The 17,580-nt window shown below is 43.4% G+C and overlaps 5 protein-coding genes across 15 annotated transcripts; 3 read left to right on the forward strand and 2 right to left on the reverse strand.

Moving 5' to 3' along the window:
• Nucleotide 1: 1 nt before the first annotated feature.
• On the forward strand, nt 2-3,912 carry LOC139768265 (BBSome complex member BBS7). The gene is made up of 13 exons (XM_071698283.1): nt 2-289; nt 558-756; nt 857-1,025; nt 1,373-1,449; nt 1,517-1,769; nt 1,842-2,107; nt 2,186-2,375; nt 2,478-2,558; nt 2,630-2,770; nt 2,847-2,968; nt 3,028-3,137; nt 3,209-3,488; nt 3,545-3,912. The coding sequence occupies exons 1-13, from the start codon at nt 145-147 to the stop codon at nt 3,672-3,674; spliced, it is 2,163 nt and encodes a 720-aa protein (XP_071554384.1). The 5' UTR covers nt 2-144; the 3' UTR covers nt 3,675-3,912.
• On the reverse strand, nt 3,722-8,745 carry LOC139768266 (uncharacterized). Of its 5 annotated transcripts, none has more exons than XM_071698287.1 (8): nt 8,607-8,745; nt 6,886-7,204; nt 6,276-6,830; nt 6,033-6,189; nt 5,725-5,952; nt 5,498-5,640; nt 4,755-5,407; nt 3,722-4,672 (listed from the first exon to the last, which is right to left on the reverse strand). In XM_071698287.1, exons 2-8 carry the CDS (start codon nt 7,129-7,131, stop codon nt 4,654-4,656), a joined length of 2,001 nt encoding a protein of 666 aa, XP_071554388.1. In that variant the 5' UTR covers nt 7,132-7,204; nt 8,607-8,745; the 3' UTR covers nt 3,722-4,653. The 5 variants fall into 5 exon arrangements, with proteins under 5 accessions (XP_071554388.1, XP_071554387.1, XP_071554389.1 ...); XM_071698286.1 differs by lacking the exon at nt 8,607-8,745 and adding an exon at nt 8,475-8,602; XM_071698288.1 differs by lacking the exon at nt 8,607-8,745 and adding an exon at nt 8,055-8,200 and having other exon boundaries at nt 6,276-6,809.
• On the forward strand, nt 8,619-12,386 carry LOC139768268 (transmembrane protein 184C). 7 transcript variants are annotated; one of them, XM_071698291.1, is made up of 8 exons: nt 8,619-8,762; nt 9,261-9,352; nt 9,580-9,890; nt 9,979-10,015; nt 10,100-10,377; nt 10,461-10,667; nt 10,752-10,967; nt 11,120-12,386. In XM_071698291.1, exons 3-8 carry the CDS (start codon nt 9,643-9,645, stop codon nt 11,415-11,417), a joined length of 1,284 nt encoding a protein of 427 aa, XP_071554392.1. In that variant the 5' UTR covers nt 8,619-8,762; nt 9,261-9,352; nt 9,580-9,642; the 3' UTR covers nt 11,418-12,386. The 7 variants fall into 7 exon arrangements, with proteins under 7 accessions (XP_071554392.1, XP_071554397.1, XP_071554393.1 ...); XM_071698296.1 differs by having other exon boundaries at nt 9,261-9,342; XM_071698294.1 differs by lacking the exon at nt 8,619-8,762 and adding an exon at nt 8,990-9,177 and having other exon boundaries at nt 9,261-9,342.
• Nucleotides 12,387-12,545: 159 nt separating this feature from the next.
• Nucleotides 12,546-14,757, forward strand: Ts (Thymidylate synthase). The gene is made up of 4 exons (XM_071698302.1): nt 12,546-12,984; nt 13,359-13,622; nt 13,731-13,993; nt 14,076-14,757. The coding sequence occupies exons 1-4, from the start codon at nt 12,771-12,773 to the stop codon at nt 14,283-14,285; spliced, it is 951 nt and encodes a 316-aa protein (XP_071554403.1). The 5' UTR covers nt 12,546-12,770; the 3' UTR covers nt 14,286-14,757.
• LOC139768274 (protein ILRUN) lies at nt 14,048-17,364 on the reverse strand. Its single transcript, XM_071698305.1, has 3 exons — nt 16,977-17,364; nt 15,891-16,237; nt 14,048-15,503 (listed from the first exon to the last, which is right to left on the reverse strand). The coding sequence occupies exons 1-3, from the start codon at nt 17,132-17,134 to the stop codon at nt 15,400-15,402; spliced, it is 609 nt and encodes a 202-aa protein (XP_071554406.1). The 5' UTR covers nt 17,135-17,364; the 3' UTR covers nt 14,048-15,399.
• Nucleotides 17,365-17,580: the final 216 nt, after the last annotated feature.

Raw genomic sequence — 17,580 nt, forward strand, 5'->3', positions numbered from 1 at the left:
CTCTCGTTGCTACTCTTTGCGCCGAGACTCGCGGAATTCACGAAATTGATGTACTAATGTAAAAAAAAGATACACGATGGTAATTTGAGCTGAGTTGAGACTTCGTCAAGACAATTCCAAGATCAGCTGATCGATCAGGCCGCGATGACGTTGGCGCTATCGAGGGTAGATTACACGACGGTGGGAGTCACCTCACGTGGCACAACCATCATATTTCCGCCTAACGAGGCAACGAGGCAACCGCAAAAATTCGCCGTTGCAGATCACGACGGTGTGCTGCATATTTATGGTATAAATATATATATCCTCGCATTTCGTTGCAATCCAAAGATATCCTAACGAATGAATAGTAATTAATTTATAAACAAATGATTTAATATTAATTCATAATGGATTGATTACTCTGATGACGATATTAATCGCGATAAGTATGAAAAAAGACTTTAATATGGTAATTGTCTTTAAAAAATGTTTCGATATTGATGTCTCTATTGAGACAAATATTATAAGACGAGATATGAAGAAATATACAAAATTATATATTCCTTTCTTGGCAGGCATGAAAAGGGGGGAGCTGCAATTGTCGTTTAAATCCTTGCCCGGCCCAAAAATCCAGAGAATGGTCCTTGGTGGCTCGATAGGTATGGTGAAGGATAAGATTTTCATTGCGTATGGTAGCTCTGTGAAGGGATTCACGAGAAAGGGCAAGCTGTTCTTAGAGTTCGATACCAGCCTTATAGATCCGATTTCCGCGATGTAAGTTCGCTCACACTTAGCTCATACCACGAATGACACCTTCGACGTGCTTCGTAATCCCCGTTACCATGTTTATCATTACGAAGTGTCCCCCACGTAGGTACGTCCTCGGTCCTGATCTCGCGGCGTGCGCGCGCGATCTTTATCACCGATACCGAGACTGCAAGGACGCCGATTCGTATTTGGCTGGAGAAACCTTGCACGACGTCGTGCTCTTGCCCGGAGATGGCAACGTGATGTACGCTGTTCTAGCCTGTGCGGATTGTGCGGTAAGACATCGCGATAGATTTTATATAGAGCATGGATTCGAGGATCCGTCCGGAAAGCATCTTTCAGATTCCAGTCAAGCGAAGTGCGGTAGTCTCAGCTGAAGAAGCTGTATCTTTAAGAAAACAACGGTCGATTACTTGATTCCGTTTCTATTCTTAAAAATTACGTATCTTTAATATTTTCATGATTTTACCTGGAATATCTTTTTATTCTTGCAAAGTTTCTGCAATTTAAGTCTCATTGCACTTCTGAACAGAAATTCACGGAGATTCGAGGATGGAGTTGTTATTTTTCAGAAATGCGTCTTTTTTGTAGTTGATTCATTCAATGCAGCTCTGCTTTCCAGGTGCGCGTTTTGCATGGCACAAGTAGTCCAACAGTCCTAAGATTGCCGAGCGCTCCTACGGTGCTTTCCATATACAGGTATTATTAATCTTTTACCCATTGCATTTCGAGTGAATTATTTTGTGTTATTCATCCCATAATTCAGAGAGGGAGAGATATACTCGAGGGACCGCGTTTTGGTCGGTACCGCGGACGGTAGAGTCGGACTACTGATCCTCCAGGGCAACAAGACCCTCCGAGTCACCTGGCTGCTGACTTCGACGGGCTCGGAAATCACTTCGTTGGATACTCATCAGTTACAAGACGGTATAGATATCCTCATTGGTCGACAAGACGGAGTCGTCGAGGTGTACACGTTTCCCGACGAGGACGTATCGTCCACTCTGCGTTATCACTACGTGAGTAACGATAGCCGCATTCATAGTTTTCACCGAATTAAATCATGCTAGTTTAGATATGTATCATTACAGAACGCCGGTGAAAGCATTAGTACAGTCGTGGGCGGAATAATCGGCGTCGCCAATTACCCTGAGGTTCTCGTCACGACTTACTCGGGCCGAGTATTCGGATTGACCACCAGTCCTCCTGGTCTGCTAGAAGCGGGACAGAGCGACGTCGGATTGGCCAGGCTAAAGTTGGAGATACAACAACTGCAGGAGAAGCTCAATGAGGAGAAGGAGTCGTCCAATTTCATGCCGGACCCTCTGGCACCTTTGATATTAGCAGTGAATCATAAGTAACTGTAGCAAAATTATTTCTACAAATATAAAACTGATTAATCGGGATTGAAGTTGCAACTGAAACCAATTCACAGAATGGTGCTGCACAAAGAAGACGCTTCGTATTGCCTGTCCGTAGAACTAGACGCGTCAATCGACAATATTCTAATACAATCCGATACGCCCGTCGACCTGTTGGAGACGGAGAGCAATAGCGCAGTGGTCAGCTTGTCCGCTTGCGATCCTAGAGAGGGCAATTTTGTTCTTGCCACTTATCGATGCCAAGTATACAATATACGCGATTCTCTGAAACGATACAGAATCTTTTTGAATTTTAATAATATCTCTAAGAGTATAAGCTTTTTACGAAATATAATTTACAAATAGATCAATACGAATCGTCTGGAAATGCGACTGAGATCCATCGAGGGTCAGGCGGGTACCTTGCAGATCTACGTAACGTCTCAGGTATTTTACACGTCGCTTTTCGCATCCTATGTAGGTGTATTCACGTTGTTAACGTCTATAATAATTCTCAGATACAGCCGAAGCGTTGCCGTAAAATCTCAGTTCCTATTTACGCCTTATCTCTGCACGTCAGGCAACACGATGATGATGACACCGCGTCCAGTGGTCCGTTTAATGAATTGAAACTAAACGGCAATTTCACTATTGCCGAGGTACGTTTCTTTGTCCTGTTAATCTTGTTATGAGAGAAACGGTTTTCCATGTTCTTTCCATGGATCTTCTCTCTAGATGCACGCGTGGCTCTCTTTAGCGTTACCCGATGTGCCCGAGAGACCTCATATCCACGAGGGTGAAGCTGTTTTAGTGTATATCTCGTCCTTCATCGGAACGGTCCTCAAATGCAAATACAAGTAAGTTTACAACGTAAAATCAGACCTGCATTCGTCATTAATCTTTTGCTAAACTGCAGGAAAGGGAGCGCGCTTTTTCTCGGCGAGAATATATCCACCATCATAATTCTCCGAGATATCTTGACGAAGGAAGCGACGAAACGAAAGATAAAGCTAGACGTGTTCTGCGGTAATTTGTCGATGATTATTGCATTTCTCTTCGAAGACGCAAAACGATCGCAAACGTAAATCTTTCCGCAGAAGTAGCAGAGGGAAGTGTATCTAGAGTCTTGGAGTTAATTCTCCCGCGACTGAACGCGGCCTACGATTTAATTCAGAAGATAAAAATTCTGGACGCTCTCGGAGAATGGGAACTCCAATCCAATCCGAGGGAGAACTTATGTTCCGAGTACCAAGAGCTGTTGGAGAAGGAGACGGAGATTAGATCGCTTATGGCGAAGGACACCGAAATCCTGAACAGACTGCACGCTATCATTACCGACTTATACGTAGATTGGGAACGAGCAAAGCGATCTCGAAGGTAAAGATGGGACTTTTTATCGTGGCCTAATTCTAACAATACGTTTCGTGTAATAGGATTAGTAGCATTGAGGCTACGGCGAAGTTAAAAGATGCCCTCGAATCCAGGGATTTGGCTACCATCTTGCAAATTTTCATCGGTAAAGCCGACGTAAGCGTGCCGACTCTGATACCCGCTGCTATTTAGATTCGGAGATTGCGAATGAAGTGGACCAATGTATTTCTATAAACACGTTGAAGTAAAAAATATATTTCTTAACGTCGATTCACAATATATATAAAGCGCTAAATTGTACAAATACACTATTGTACAATCCTAGTTTTAAAAATGTACAATATTACGATTAATGTTAATTACAGTATAATGCGCATTCGTGTGTGTATGTATATATATATATATATAAATGATATTGTTTCTTCATGAATCTTGGAACTATTGCAATACAATTTAGTTCTCTACTCAACCTCATACAAATTACTTACTCGCTCTTAAAAACTGAAAAGTATGTTACGCATTATCTATGTCGCAGAGATTTCGTGTTATTCTTTTTTTTTTTTTGCAAAGTTCCAGGGAATCCACAAAAAACTTGGATATTGTGGAATGAATAAAAATTATTGATATAAATATAAATAAAATTTATAAATATAAATTTATATAATTATATTTATGATAAGATAATTCATAATATATTTATAAATATTTATAGATATAAATTAGTAAAAATTTTAACTCACGATTTCACTGACAGAATCTAGGATTTTGCAATCACTAGTAAGATTGTGAAATTTTTATTCCATAATAATCCGTTTTTTATGGATTGTCTTGGAATTTTACAAAAAAAACCTAATTACAAAAAATCCTTGCAACATCTAGGCAGTGTTAATGCAGTTTACTTGCCAAATCTTAAATTGGCATTTGTCTCCAGTTGTTTGCTTTCGAATAAGAACAATGCCTTCTAGATCTTACAATACTTATAAAATTATATATGCACGTAATTTCTTATTTCAAAATAAGTTATAATCGAATACGTCTGATCTGCTATTATAAAATTAATTTCATGAAACGTAATCTTTGTATTACAGACCGATTTTGAGTGCCGATATTCCATAAATGATCAATCTTGTCGTGCAGTAGAATATGTTTTCTTCTCTTAAAACTTCCAAGATTACATAAAAAAATATGGCCTGCAAAAACATAGTAGATTAATCGAAAGAGATCTTTTACTATCGATCGAGTCTTCATCGAGATATAATTGATTCTACTCACATATTATCAGTCGTTCGCACAACCGCTTCCAGAGGATCTCTGTCTGCAGTTACAGTATCCGCTGTGGATGTCACGGTGTATTCCAAGTTTTGTCCTGTATGCGGCAAAATGCTTTCCGGATTGTCATCCGGCGGAACGATTTCTACAACACCCGTCGCTTCGACCTCCAGTTTCAGATCTCTCACGAGATCCTGAATCGTTTTTGCCTGGGCTCCTTTATCGCCCACCATCTCCTCCGTGTTCTTCCCCGTCAGGATTCTGTTCAGCGACTGCTTGTCATTCGTTTTCGTTCGGGAGTGCGTCTGCATATGTCTCTTCATGTCACTTCGTACTCTGAACGGCTTGCCGCACACCACGCACGGATGCGGCTTCTCGCCGGTGTGTATGCGTCGATGGTTCTGCAAGTAGCTGCTCGCGCGGAACGTTTTGTTGCAGTAGTCGCAGCGGTAATTCTTCTCACCGGTGTGGATACGCCTGTGCACGATCAATGAATATTTCCGTGCGAACTGCTTGGAGCAAAATTCACACTGATGATGCTTCTGCTCCGAATGGATACTCGTCGAATGATACTTTAAGTCGCCCCATTGTCGAAAGTGTCGCCCGCATTCCTCGCATTTGTACGGTTTGTCACCGCTATGAAGTCTTTTGTGTACCTGTCAATCGCAACCGAATAGTTAGATTTTTATATATTGTTGGTAAAATTAAATATATCCCTTGCGCGAACCAATGCAATCGATGCTTACCTTCAACGCGCTAGCGGCAAAGAAACGTTTACTACAGATATCGCACTGATGCGGCCGTTCCCCGCTGTGAGATCGCATGTGATAAACTAAGCTATTTTTATGGTGGAATGAACGATTGCACTGAGTACACGTTAATTCGTCACCTACAAGAGAATATCGTTTTTAAAATCCCTCTATCTTCAGCGCGTCAAAGGGTTTCCGGAGGAAAAAAAAGGGATTATACAAACTTGACTTTCGCGTTTTCGGTGATTTCTTTTTTTTTGCCGTTTGTGGAATGTCAGTCTTTGCCTTCTCGTCGGAACTTTTATTCTCGCTAACGGCCGGTGGTCTTATTTGTTGGTCCCTCTGTGGTACCTCTTCCGTGACACCGGTGATGGTCCATATAGTCGATTCGTTGTTCGCACTGGGTAACGGAGAGTCCGTATCGTCGTCGATATGCGCGCCAGTTTCTTCCACTGCAAGCGAAAAAAAAACCAATTACAATTGCATCGCAAAATTAAAAACAAAAATGTTAATGTCAAAGATGTTCTCTTACCTACGCCTCGAATACCCTCCATAAGATCTTCGGGTTCACTGAATTCCTCGATCACAGTATTGTCTAGAGTGTGTACTGTTTCCGGCACTGATATCGAGATATTAGTATTAGTCGCTTGAGCTATTCGCGTCTCCTGTTTTACCGGTTCGTAATGCACCTATAAAAATTATTCAATTATTTTTCATTTCGTAAAGATACATACGTATTAAAAGGGTCTAACTAGTCACTTTCGATAATGTATACCTTTAAATGCTCAAAGAACTTCAACTGACTGCTAAACTTAGAACTACACAATTCGCACTTGAAGATGTTAGCCTGAACTTCGCTAGTCAACTCAATCGTCGCATTATCCTGACTCGATTTGCTACTGTCCTTCCGCGGCGCGTTTTTCTTCGTCTGCTGTTGCTTCAGTTTACGAGGTATCCTCTTCTTGTGCGGCAGAGTTCTCTTGGGTCCGGACGCCGACGCGGCGTCCTCACTGCTTTCCGTGGAAACCTCAACGTCGTATTCACTTTTAACGTTGATAAACTCCTGCTTTACGTTCTGCGTGATCCTCTTGAAGGGCTGCAGAGACGGGTACACGGACGGAGCGGCGTTCGGTTCCGGCACCGCTTGAATGGCGTACGAATTCACTGGCGTCAGGGTCTCGAGGTGCGAAACGTCCGGTAGAGTCGGGTCCTCGTGCTGCGACTGGATGTGGAGCTGCTGCTGCTGCTGCTGCTTCTGCTGCTGATGCAGCTGTACCGCGACCAGGGCCGCGGCGAGTCTACGGTCCTCCTGCATCACACAATTCACATTCTACGTGCAAGGTAAAAATATACAGTCATACGGGCATTAAGTAGCATATTACAACCTCTGTCAATTCGTGCGGCAGCAAGTCGTCCGCCTCGTAATACTGCGTGCCGGTGCCGTAGTCGGTGCCAACGCCGGCGTTGATCATGTCCACGACCATGCCCTCCGAGATTAATTCGCCGTTCAGAGTCAGCAGCGGCACCCCCTTGCTCAAGGACTCCCCGTCGGCCCTCTGGATGGTGATGTACTGAGCACCCTCCATTCCCTCCAGGAGCACGGCTTGCGCCTCCTCCGTTGTAACTTCCATAACTGAGTATTCTGGATGCAAAGACTAATAACTGTCCTTCTCACAAGCTTTCACCTATCTATAGATGTCAAACCTGGTGGATCATAAAGAAGAGTATAGGTCAAAAATCAATTTCCTTCGATTCGACTCTATGCGATTAAAAATAGTTCAAAGCTAAAATAGAATAATCAATTCCAATGTACACAAAACGTTAAAATTACTCGCAGATCTTTCTATTGTCGTGTAACAATTTTAAAATCGTTCTCATGTTATAGTAATAATAATTTTTGTTCAAATCAACGAGAAAGTCTATATTTTACGAATTTACTGAAATATTATTGTCTACTACCACAGTGGAATCCACACATTTTCAATGAAATTTTCAAAATAACACATTTTCAATACTATCCACTCCACATACAATACTCCAACAATGAAATAACAAGTATACTTAAAATGTTAACTAGTCATTAATCTTTTTGTCATTGTGTGACATCACGCATTATTTTTATATTCCGTATATACAGTGACAGTAACTTTTACTCAAGTCAACGAGAAAGTCTGTATTTTGCTTTTCACGCGCAATATAATATTCCTCAAACTCTTTCACTACCAAGAGGCTTTTGTTAGCACTAAAATCCATCGCGACTAAGATTAAACGATAGCCCTCCTTATCAGATAGCGGGCTCTAACGAGATAATACATTCTTTTTAGCGCTTCTATTCCAAGCGAAGTAAAATAAAAGAAAGAGAAAAGTGATTCAGTCCCGAAAATAGTATCGGCACCGGTGACCGGGCTCGCCGGCGGAGTTTGAATTTGGCGGGGGGTGCGTACTTGAGCGACTTGACAGCGGGACCAAGGTCACTGCACCCGGACCACCGCATCGGAAAATCACGGCCGCGCCTCGATACGCGCCGCGCGCGCCAGAACACGCTCGTCCTCACCTCCGTTTAGCGTAATTCACGCGCCCTGCCGGGCTCCTCGTCCTCGTCCCGCGGACCGCGGGCGACATAAACAAAGCGAAATATTGAAACACTGTAGGGCAAAATGTGACAACAGTGCTTGGCTCTTGACGCCATTAGACCGGAAGTACCCCTCCCACGCGCAACGTCGGCCAACGTACGCGCGAGGGGGCGACGGAAAGCCCTAGGGTGACCGTCGGCGGTCGGCGTCGGCCGACGGCGAGGGTGGCCCGCGATTTTCCGCTTTCCGTTCGCGCGCGGCGGACGCGATCCGATTTCTCTCCCCTCGCGCGTCTCGCTTCTCGCTCGGAGAGGAAGCGAAAGCGCGACGGCGCCGCGCGGGACTTCCCCGGGTCCGTTCCGCGACTCTCGGCGTCCCCGCGAGATATTTCTCGCCCGCACCTTGGCCGTTGGCGATCCTGAGCCGCCCGCGGCTTCCCCTAAAACGGCAGGGTGATGGGGGGGCCAGGGGGGTGGCGACCTTCCGGTTTCCGATGGCCGTGCAAAATATTGCGAAATGTCAAATTAGCATACCCGCGGCGAGGTGCGTGTTGTGCGTGACTCCTCGGCGTTTCGGCGCGGCCGCGATCGTGCCGGCGGTCTACCGCGGCCGGTGACGCATGACGGTTTGCGGCACTCGGCCGCCGACGGAACGTCGATTTACGTCGTCGTCGTCGTCGCTGCGAAACGGTGAGCCGCCCGCCGCGCGCGTCATACCCGGACCGACGGCGGTACTGAAGGGGTTAAGGAGGAAGCCCGACACCTACGCCACAGACTCAGCTGATTCATTCCCCCCGCCGCCGTCGCGCGGCGTCTCTCTTTTTCCCTCTTTCCCAGTTTTCCCACTTTCTCTCTCTCTCTCTCTCTCTCTCTCTCTCTCTCTCTCTCTCTCTCTCTCTCTCTCTCTCTCTCTCTCTCTCTCTCTCTCTCTCTCTCTCTCTCTCTCTCTCTCTCTCTCGTGCACGATCGCGATAGTGCGCAGAGATTTCTGCCGAGTTTGACGTTTCACGGGCGAGGAACGCGCGAAGGAACGTGGCCCGTTGAAGGAGAGAGATCGAGGGAGAGCGTCGCGCGAGCGTATCGTGTTTTTGTACGAGCAAACCTTGTAATTGTGGCCGAATAATTTGTAATTTCGCAACGAAAGGCCTTTACTTTCTAATACAAATTGATACGCGCTTCTCCTTCCAGATAGCCAATTCCGTCGAAAACAGACTTTGCTGTCTGTTACAAATTTCATCAGCAGAATGCCAGCAGAAATATAGCAGAATTTGTAAGAAAATGTAATGATGGACTTATTGAAAATTGTAACAAAAAAATCTGCCATTTTGTAACCATTTGAATGGAATAAATGATCATTTGACGCGCTCTATTTAAACGGTTACGAAATGATAGATTCTGCTTGCAATCTGCTGTTAGATCAGCGGACCTTGCTGGCAAAACACGATTTTAATGCAGGCACAATTGTTGCTGCGACGTCCAGTTTTTAATGACAAACGCTCGTTTTCAGAACCAGACCTGGTTGCAGTCTGAAATTATCATGTGACGATACCCGAAGCATCCGAGGAGAGTGATGGCTTCGATCTGCCGACGCTGGAGATTATGGATATTGCCTGTGCTGACCTGCCTATATGCGCTGCTCATCGTCATACTCGTACCGATCTTGCTGGTCAACTCCGTCAAGAATGGCTTTAAGAAGCAGGATCAGGGTGCGCTGGTGGGTGGCGCCTTCGTCCTGCTGGCGTTGCCCATTGCCTTCTACGAGATTGTGCAGCACATGATATACTACACGCAACCTAGGCTACAGAAATATATAATAAGGTGAGCTATCTTTCGCCAAAAAGATTTGCTGATTTAGCTTTAATATTTTTCTTCAATTAGGTATTAAAAATTGTCTTCTTTTTTTTAGGATATTATGGATGGTACCCATCTACGCGGTGAATGCTGTAAGAAACGTTACAAATCCTTCTCACGCCAAAAGTACGCAAATATTTGCTCAGTTGTTTAACGAACGGTTTCTATTTGTACAGTGGTTAGGTTTGGTATATTCTGAGGGAAGTATATACGTGGACAGCTTGAGAGAATGCTACGAAGCTTATGTAATATACAATTTTATGATGTACCTACTGGCCTATCTGAACGCTGATCACCAATTGGAGCATAGACTGGAGATCTCGCCTCAAGTGCACCATATGTTTCCTCTATGCTGCCTTCCCGATTGGGAGATGGGCAGAGAATTTGTACATATGTGCAAGCATGGGATTTTACAATATACAGCTGTTAGGCCTATATCAACTTTAATATCATTGTAAGAAATTTTGACCGGTAGAGATCTCTACACCTAATATTACGCGTTACAACATTTAAGTGTATATTTTCATACTTTTGTAGCATATGTGAATTGAATGGAGTCTATGGGGAAGGTGAATTTAAGGGGGACGTCGCTTTCCCGTACATGATCGCTCTAAACAATCTGTCGCAATTCGTCGCCATGTACTGTCTGGTACTCTTTTACCGTGCCAACGTAGAGGCCTTGAAGCCAATGAAGCCGATCGGGAAATTTTTATGCATCAAAGCTGTCGTGTTCTTCTCATTCTTGTAGGTATCGCTGTAATGTTGTAGTAACTCAGAAAAAATGTATAACGAGATAGAAAAATATACATTGTGCTCTCTTTGTTACAGTCAAGGAGTGTTAATAGCTCTCTTGGTGTATTTCGACGTCATATCGAGTATTTTTAATACGGATAACTCAGATGACATCAGGAGTATATCGTCCAAATTGCAGGATTTCCTAATTTGCATAGAGATGTTTTTAGCCGCGGTGGCGCATCACTATAGCTTCTCCTATAAACCGTTTGTCAATTTGGCGCAGGGTCAAGCATGGTGGGATGCATTTAGGTATGCAAAACAATTAATAATGAATGTTGAAGCACTTTTGAACAAATTAAGGCATACACTTTTTAATTAAAAAAAAAATTACATTGGCACCAGCACCGAAATTACATCGTACCTTCTCTATAAACTAATATACGTTTGCGTTATCTTTATAGAGCAATGTGGGACGTTTCTGACGTGCATAACGACATAAAGGAACACTTGGGAGTCGTCGGTTCGTCCCTAAGCCGTAGAATACGCGGACGCGGTGCATATCAGCAGGCTTGGGGAAGCGCGACGGAGCGTACGTCGCTCCTGCCTGAGGCCACGGTGGTGAATCAAGCCAGGAGCGCACCTGCCTGCTCGTTTTCGGGCTACAACACCGAGGCCGGACTGAACAATAATCCATCCGTCGGGGAATCCGAGGAGGCGACCGCGAACGCGCTGGATAACAATAATGCCGTCAATACGTAGCCAATACGTCCGAATCCGTCTGCGTGAAAACGGTACCCCGGTCGAATCTGTTGCGAGACAGACCGGCGTACTTTAGCGAATATCGAACCTTAATGTTAATTCTAAGGGGGGGGGGGAAGGGAAGTATATAGTTTTGCAACAGCATTCTTCAGCGTACAGTTGTACAAATCATTATGATCACTTATTATACCACATGCATACCACGCGGTGTCCTGGGACCGCGGGATGTTCACATGAATCGATTCGGTCGATCGATGGTCGATTCGGAGATGACGAACAAGAATGTCGAAACAATTGTATTATTGTTGTATTTGACATTTTTTTTCTGAACTTGAATAAAAATTCTGGATTTAAAATATCAGCCGAAATTAATCGGAATATCTTGAGATCTCGTCGTCCATTCTCTCCACTGAATGATCGGCTTCGAATCGGCTGAAAGGATTTCTGGAGAACATCCGGTAGTCGCAGGGCATCCTGTGGCGCGATGCGATCTACGACTTAAGGAATTTGATACGACGAACGGTGAATTTTGTGAGAAACGTGAACTTGCTTGTTACGTTTTTACTTTGCGAAAGGCACTCGTGCAATTTATGTTACCAAATGATATAGTACCAAATACGATGTACATACATTTATATACGTATACGTAGAGAGAAAGAAATGTGATCCCGTACGATATTTGTACATATCTCGAACGACCAACGCATCACACACACACACACACACACATACATTTTATGTTTTATCACACGTCCGACAGATGTATTTTTCTTTTTCTCTTGATGTATCGAACAAAGGCCACAAGAACGAGCCGTCCGGATGTCGGACGCTCGGGATTTCCAACCCTTTATGTATATCTATTATCTATATTCTTTCTCGCTTTATATGTACACACGCGAATGTGTATGTCGCACTCTGTATATTAATTTACATTTATTTTACGATTATACTAAGTCAGAAAGAATAAAAGCTGTGTACGTTTGCATTGACCCTCACAAAAAACTGCCCCAGGAGTTCGTTTTCACAAAAAAAAAAGAAAGAAAACTCCCTTTTTATTCATGTATCAAAGGGAACCGATTATCGCGCGCGCTTGTATTTTCGAGCGTGTGAATCGTGTTTCACACTGAGTCACGTGTCATCTTGCGTTTTCCCGCGTTCGAAGCGCGTATAACCATCGACCCGGCTAAAATATCTCGAAAAGGCGTATCGTAACTTAAATTTTTTTCCTTAAATAATTTCGGAACGGCAGAAATCGCAGGCATTTATTGTGACGGCTTTCTCTTGAAATAACGATTTCCGTTTTATTGTACTTGCATTGTGTCTCGGATATCGCAATACGATACGCACGATAAGATGTCGAGTGACAGCGTCGAGGTGGAATCGTTGCGAGGAACAACGCGGGACGTAGAGCAAAGGATGAACGGGAAGGCGAGCGAAGAGCACGAGGAACGTCAGTATTTGCGGCTTATCGAGAAGGTTCTTAAAACTGGAACGAAGCGGGGAAATCGCACCGGCGTCGATACCTATTCCATCTTCGGCGCCCAAATGCGATTCAGCTTACGAGACGGTAAGTGTGTTATAGTTTTACCCAGGATATACTATCGAGTCCATTTGATAGAGCAAAGGTAGCCGGCAATAATTTCCAGGCACGACAGTTGCATCCACAGATCCTTCATGAAGCATCCTTGCGAAGTTATTTATAATTCTTCATATAAAGAAGTTGATAAGTTTTCTTTGTTATTTCTACCTAGATATATCAGATCTGTCATCAGTACATTTTGCAAAATGTTTATTGCATATTTTGTTGGCAAATTGCTAGCAGAAATATAACGGAATCTGCTGGCGAGATACGAACTTAATACGTACGCGGTTAATGCCGATCTGTCACAATATTCTCTTCGAATCTGATAGCATTGCTAACGTTTTACTTACTGGATGCAGGTGTTTTCCCATTACTGACAACTAAAAGGGTGTTCTGGCGAGCAGTGGTCGAGGAATTATTGTGGTTTATCAAAGGATCGACGAATTCCAAAGAGTTAACGGATAAGGGTGTTCACATTTGGGACGAGAATGGCTCGCGAGCTTTCTTGGACTCCAGCGGCTTCACTGACAGAGAGGAAGGCGATCTGGGACCTGTCTATGGTTTCCAGTGGCGGCATTTTGGTGCTGAATACAAAGACATGCATACGGATTACACGGGACAAGGTACTCTTGACGGAAGTTTTCTTTAAAACAAGAATCCTTCTCTTTTTAGTACATTCGTTGAAAGCAAAAACAATGCAGTTAAAAATTAAACTGTATTTCTTATTCTAGGAATAGACCAATTGAAAGAAGTTATCCACAAAGTGAAGCACTCCCCAGACGACAGACGCATAATAATGTCAGCCTGGAATCCGGTTGATATTCCAAAAATGGCATTGCCACCGTGCCACGCTTTTGTACAGTTTTACGTAAGTAACGGAGAATTGTCCGCGCAGCTTTACCAAAGAAGCGCGGACATGGGTCTAGGAGTGCCGTTCAACATAGCGTCGTATTCCTTGCTGACCTATATGATCGCTCATGTTACTGGACTGAAGGTGAGGATCGAAGATACTCACTCCGGACTCGGAAAAATTCTAGACGAGTGTTGCTCTACTTTCTATTTTCTTTTATTTTCAGCCAGGAGAATTTGTACATACAATGGGAGACTGTCACGTCTACGTCAACCATATAAGCGCCCTTGAGGAACAGATAAAACGCGAACCGCGCGAGTTTCCAAAATTAAGGGTAGTTAGAGAAGTCAAAGGTATTGACGATTTCACTGCCGAGGATTTCGAATTGATAGATTACAAGCCATACCCCAAGATCTACATGAAGATGGCTGTCTGAGCTACCTTCGCTTGAATAAGCTCGATCCTCTGGAAAGATCTATGTGAAATTTACATTTCGCTCCCGTAACACTTCTGTTTAACGAGGCATTATTGATTTTCCTGTTTAACGTACTTAACTAATAAATCAATGAGCTAGAAGCTAGCCTTTCTACAAACTAGTATTTATGATCAGTATTCAGATACACCGATTAAGTGGTAGTACTTTCAATTACAATATTTTCGATTTAAGAGAGACGTAAAAAAATTACCTCTAGTAGTTCGATTTCTCTTTCTGTTGTGTATGTGTGTGTGGGCTGATGGTAAAAGTGATGAATATATTTTATATTGTAACTCCCTAGCTACATATATATCGTAAGTGAAGTCTTATATACGCATATACATCTATGCCTGTATGTATATATGTGTATATTTAACTAAACTTTACTTTCTAAGAAAAATTATATTTTCAATAAATCTGTATCTTAAGTGTAGATCAATATCTTCAATACCCATCGCATGGGATTCATGCATATCTATCACGATTCGTCTCTTTATTCCAATAAAAATCATCGCACGCACTCTATTTCAACTTCTATATTACACAAATTTAATTTTTCGGTCGATTACATGTGATCGACAAGCATGGACGATCGTAAAAGGCCTTATGTAAGCAGCTTCTCTAAGTATAACAAAATTATGTAATTCTATATATAATATAATGTATAAATTCGTTATTTTTATATAAACCATTATGATAAACATTGGAAATCGTTCCTGCACTATGAACAAAGAATTATCTCTAACGAAAATTCCAGATACAACTTTTATTGGAAATATGTTCTTATTTTTAAAATGCATTATTTTTTTAGACTAACTCCGCGTCTCTCCTACAAATATTTCAATCAGGGTAAGAGTATAGCCAAGTCTATTGCATCATTTATTAATAGTATATCTTTGCTACACAGCAATTTCTCTTTTTTTACGAGGTGCAGGAGCAGCAAAAAAGCTCCGTTGTGAAAAAGCGATCTATACAAAATTTAGAAACAATTGTCGATTCTCACAACGATCCGAGAGATACGTCTTATACAATATTCCGTAAATCTTTCTTAGGGGAGACTTTTGTACGTCAAAGGCTAGCACATTTGTACATCACTGGACTGTGTACTTAACTGATGCAACTGTTGAGTAACCGCCAATGTGCCGCATTCGTTCACCGTTATGATCACCCAGATAACATCTACGAAAAAGAGATACGGGTATTTGTTGCGAATTATGACTAAATCAAATCGATCGGAGCGTTTTAGAAAAAGGATCAACGAATTTCATCATAGAACTCAACAGATCAACGAACAATGCGCGCTTAACGTTATCAGTTTAATTAAGATATCGACAAGATAAGTAAATATCGCAGCTCGCAACTTGCGTGCGCATCTCAATTAATATGCAATTAGAGCTTTCGATAAGATAAATTATCCTTCCTGGATCAAGGTTGAGTTACCGCTTCTATATCAGCGGAACATTAATTTCTTTCTTTTGATACTACACGCTCCTAAATTTGCTGATCCTTTCTCTATGTCACGCTCTTTATCGTACGGAGAAATGCTGCGTAGAATTCGTGACGTACCGCCGAAGTAGACGCCGTTCGACGTCATCATTCTCCATTTACTCTGATGAACGCCGGTTTCGGCCGGACTTTTCAACGTCACGCTCAACTCCGTGGTCTCTTTGGGGGCCAGTGGTGGAACGGGTATCCGCGCGCAGCCCATTTGCACGCCGCTGGAATGCTGCAGGTGGATCCCGCTGGGCCACGCCTCAGTGCCACTGTTCTGCACGCGCCACGACTTCTGAAAGTTTGTGTTGGGCGGCACAGCCTCTCCCTCGCCGATCGTGCTGTCGCATATCAACGTCATGCACGGTGTATTGAAGGGATTTCCGAAATCAATGTAGCTACAAATCGCCGCTTGTAGATTCCTGAAAAAGAATTTTTATATTACGACAATATCCAGCAGGAAGAAATTCTGTTTATATATTTAAGCGACAAGAGACTCAAACTATGTTTAGTTCGTCTCAACGTAACAATGACAATCATTCTACTTGATCGGTTTGTTATCTGCAAACAATTACAAGACAAAAGCAAGGACACCTAGATGTGATAGGAGCAAGCATTTGCCGTATGATAACATCTACGACGATTGGAACAACAAATCTATATAAATTTCGAAATTTTTAAATCAACAATGTTAATTGTTAATTAAGACCATCCGACTGTTAGCATCGTCGATCGCTATTGAAATGTTCTTTTTACGCTACGGCTTCCATTTAAAGAGCCTCCCTTCCCTTCATCCTCGAAATACGAAGACATACATATTCGGGCCATTTAAATCACCAATTTAAAGAGCACGGCCCAAATCAACTGTGAACAGTTAGGCTCTGAAATGGGACACTGGCAATGACACGGATTTGCCAAAAGCGGGACAATGGCATCTCGCGGGGAAGAAAAGAAAGGATGAAAGGAAGACTGACACGTATTGCGAGGGGTTCACGTCGAATTGGGGGAAAAAAAAAAAGAAAAAAAGGAAGCCTTTCAGAGAAGCCCGAGGAAGGAACGATGTCCCCGGGGGGTCGCAGTAAACATGGCGATGCGAGGTTAGGTGCGTGGGCAGCGTACACGGACGGCGAGAGGCGTCCCGAGACGAGAGGGGACGTTTACCAATTGTTCATATCAAGGAAAAACGCGGCGGTGGTCTCATTGAGGTGGCTGTCGGCCAACAGCTTCTGCAGCTGCTTCACCAGGTCGTCTTTGTCCGTGGTGCCCAGGCAGCTGAACTGGTGCAGCAAGTGCTGGTCCAGATCGTTGTCGAGATCCATGATCGCTGCTTCTCGAACGTGTCCCTCGCACAACGTGGTGGCTCAATGCCCCATGTGACGGGCCGTTAAGACTGTCAACGTGTTGTTAACCCCGTTCACTCTTCCTTCTTCTTACTTCGCCTCTTCTTCGTCGACGTCGTCGTCGTCGTCGTGTCCTCAGTCACGGATTTTAAATGTCATTCTCCCGAGCCGTGTCCGTACTGTGCATAACTGCTGCGGTACCGAGTCCAGCGCCGTCAAATTCTGGAGCCTTACAACAGAGGGTCCCCCTCCTCTTGGCGCCACGGAGATACAGGCCAATACAGGCTCACCATAATTTGGGCTACGGTATATAGAAAAATTTGAGCAATTTGAGCAGGACGCAAATTGATCAATAGCTATCTTGAGTTTTCGAGAATTGAGTGTGATTGGTCAATTTGCTCGCTGCTTACGCTTACTGGCTAAGT

Source organism: Temnothorax nylanderi, unplaced genomic scaffold (genome assembly GCF_030848795.1).
Source record: "Temnothorax nylanderi isolate EJ_2023f unplaced genomic scaffold, tnyl_v1.0 TNYL_tig0015_pilon, whole genome shotgun sequence".
Classification (NCBI taxonomy): domain Eukaryota; kingdom Metazoa; phylum Arthropoda; class Insecta; order Hymenoptera; family Formicidae; genus Temnothorax; species Temnothorax nylanderi.

Coding starts and splice junctions, on each gene's coding strand:
- Ts (XM_071698302.1), top strand. CDS start 12,771: ATGTCGAGTGACAGCGTCGAGGTGGAATCGTTGCGAGGAACAACGCGG. Junction 13,623..13,730: donor TACGGATTACACGGGACAAG/GTACTCTTGACG, acceptor TTCTTATTCTAG/GAATAGACCAATTGAAAGAA. Junction 13,994..14,075: donor CTCATGTTACTGGACTGAAG/GTGAGGATCGAA, acceptor TTTTATTTTCAG/CCAGGAGAATTTGTACATAC.
- LOC139768266 (XM_071698287.1), bottom strand. CDS start 7,131: ATGGAAGTTACAACGGAGGAGGCGCAAGCCGTGCTCCTGGAGGGAATG. Junction 6,831..6,885: donor TGCCGCACGAATTGACAGAG/GTTGTAATATGC, acceptor CCTTGCACGTAG/AATGTGAATTGTGTGATGCA. Junction 5,408..5,497: donor TTGCCGCTAGCGCGTTGAAG/GTAAGCATCGAT, acceptor TGCGATTGACAG/GTACACAAAAGACTTCATAG.
- LOC139768265 (XM_071698283.1), top strand. CDS start 145: ATGACGTTGGCGCTATCGAGGGTAGATTACACGACGGTGGGAGTCACC. Junction 1,026..1,372: donor TAGCCTGTGCGGATTGTGCG/GTAAGACATCGC, acceptor TCTGCTTTCCAG/GTGCGCGTTTTGCATGGCAC. Junction 3,489..3,544: donor CGAGCAAAGCGATCTCGAAG/GTAAAGATGGGA, acceptor TTCGTGTAATAG/GATTAGTAGCATTGAGGCTA.
- LOC139768268 (XM_071698291.1), top strand. CDS start 9,643: ATGGCTTCGATCTGCCGACGCTGGAGATTATGGATATTGCCTGTGCTG. Junction 10,016..10,099: donor CCATCTACGCGGTGAATGCT/GTAAGAAACGTT, acceptor CTATTTGTACAG/TGGTTAGGTTTGGTATATTC. Junction 10,378..10,460: donor ATATCAACTTTAATATCATT/GTAAGAAATTTT, acceptor ATACTTTTGTAG/CATATGTGAATTGAATGGAG.
- LOC139768274 (XM_071698305.1), bottom strand. CDS start 17,134: ATGGATCTCGACAACGATCTGGACCAGCACTTGCTGCACCAGTTCAGC. Junction 16,238..16,976: donor TTCCTTGATATGAACAATTG/GTAAACGTCCCC, acceptor ATTCTTTTTCAG/GAATCTACAAGCGGCGATTT. Junction 15,504..15,890: donor GAACGGCGTCTACTTCGGCG/GTACGTCACGAA, acceptor TCTTTTTCGTAG/ATGTTATCTGGGTGATCATA.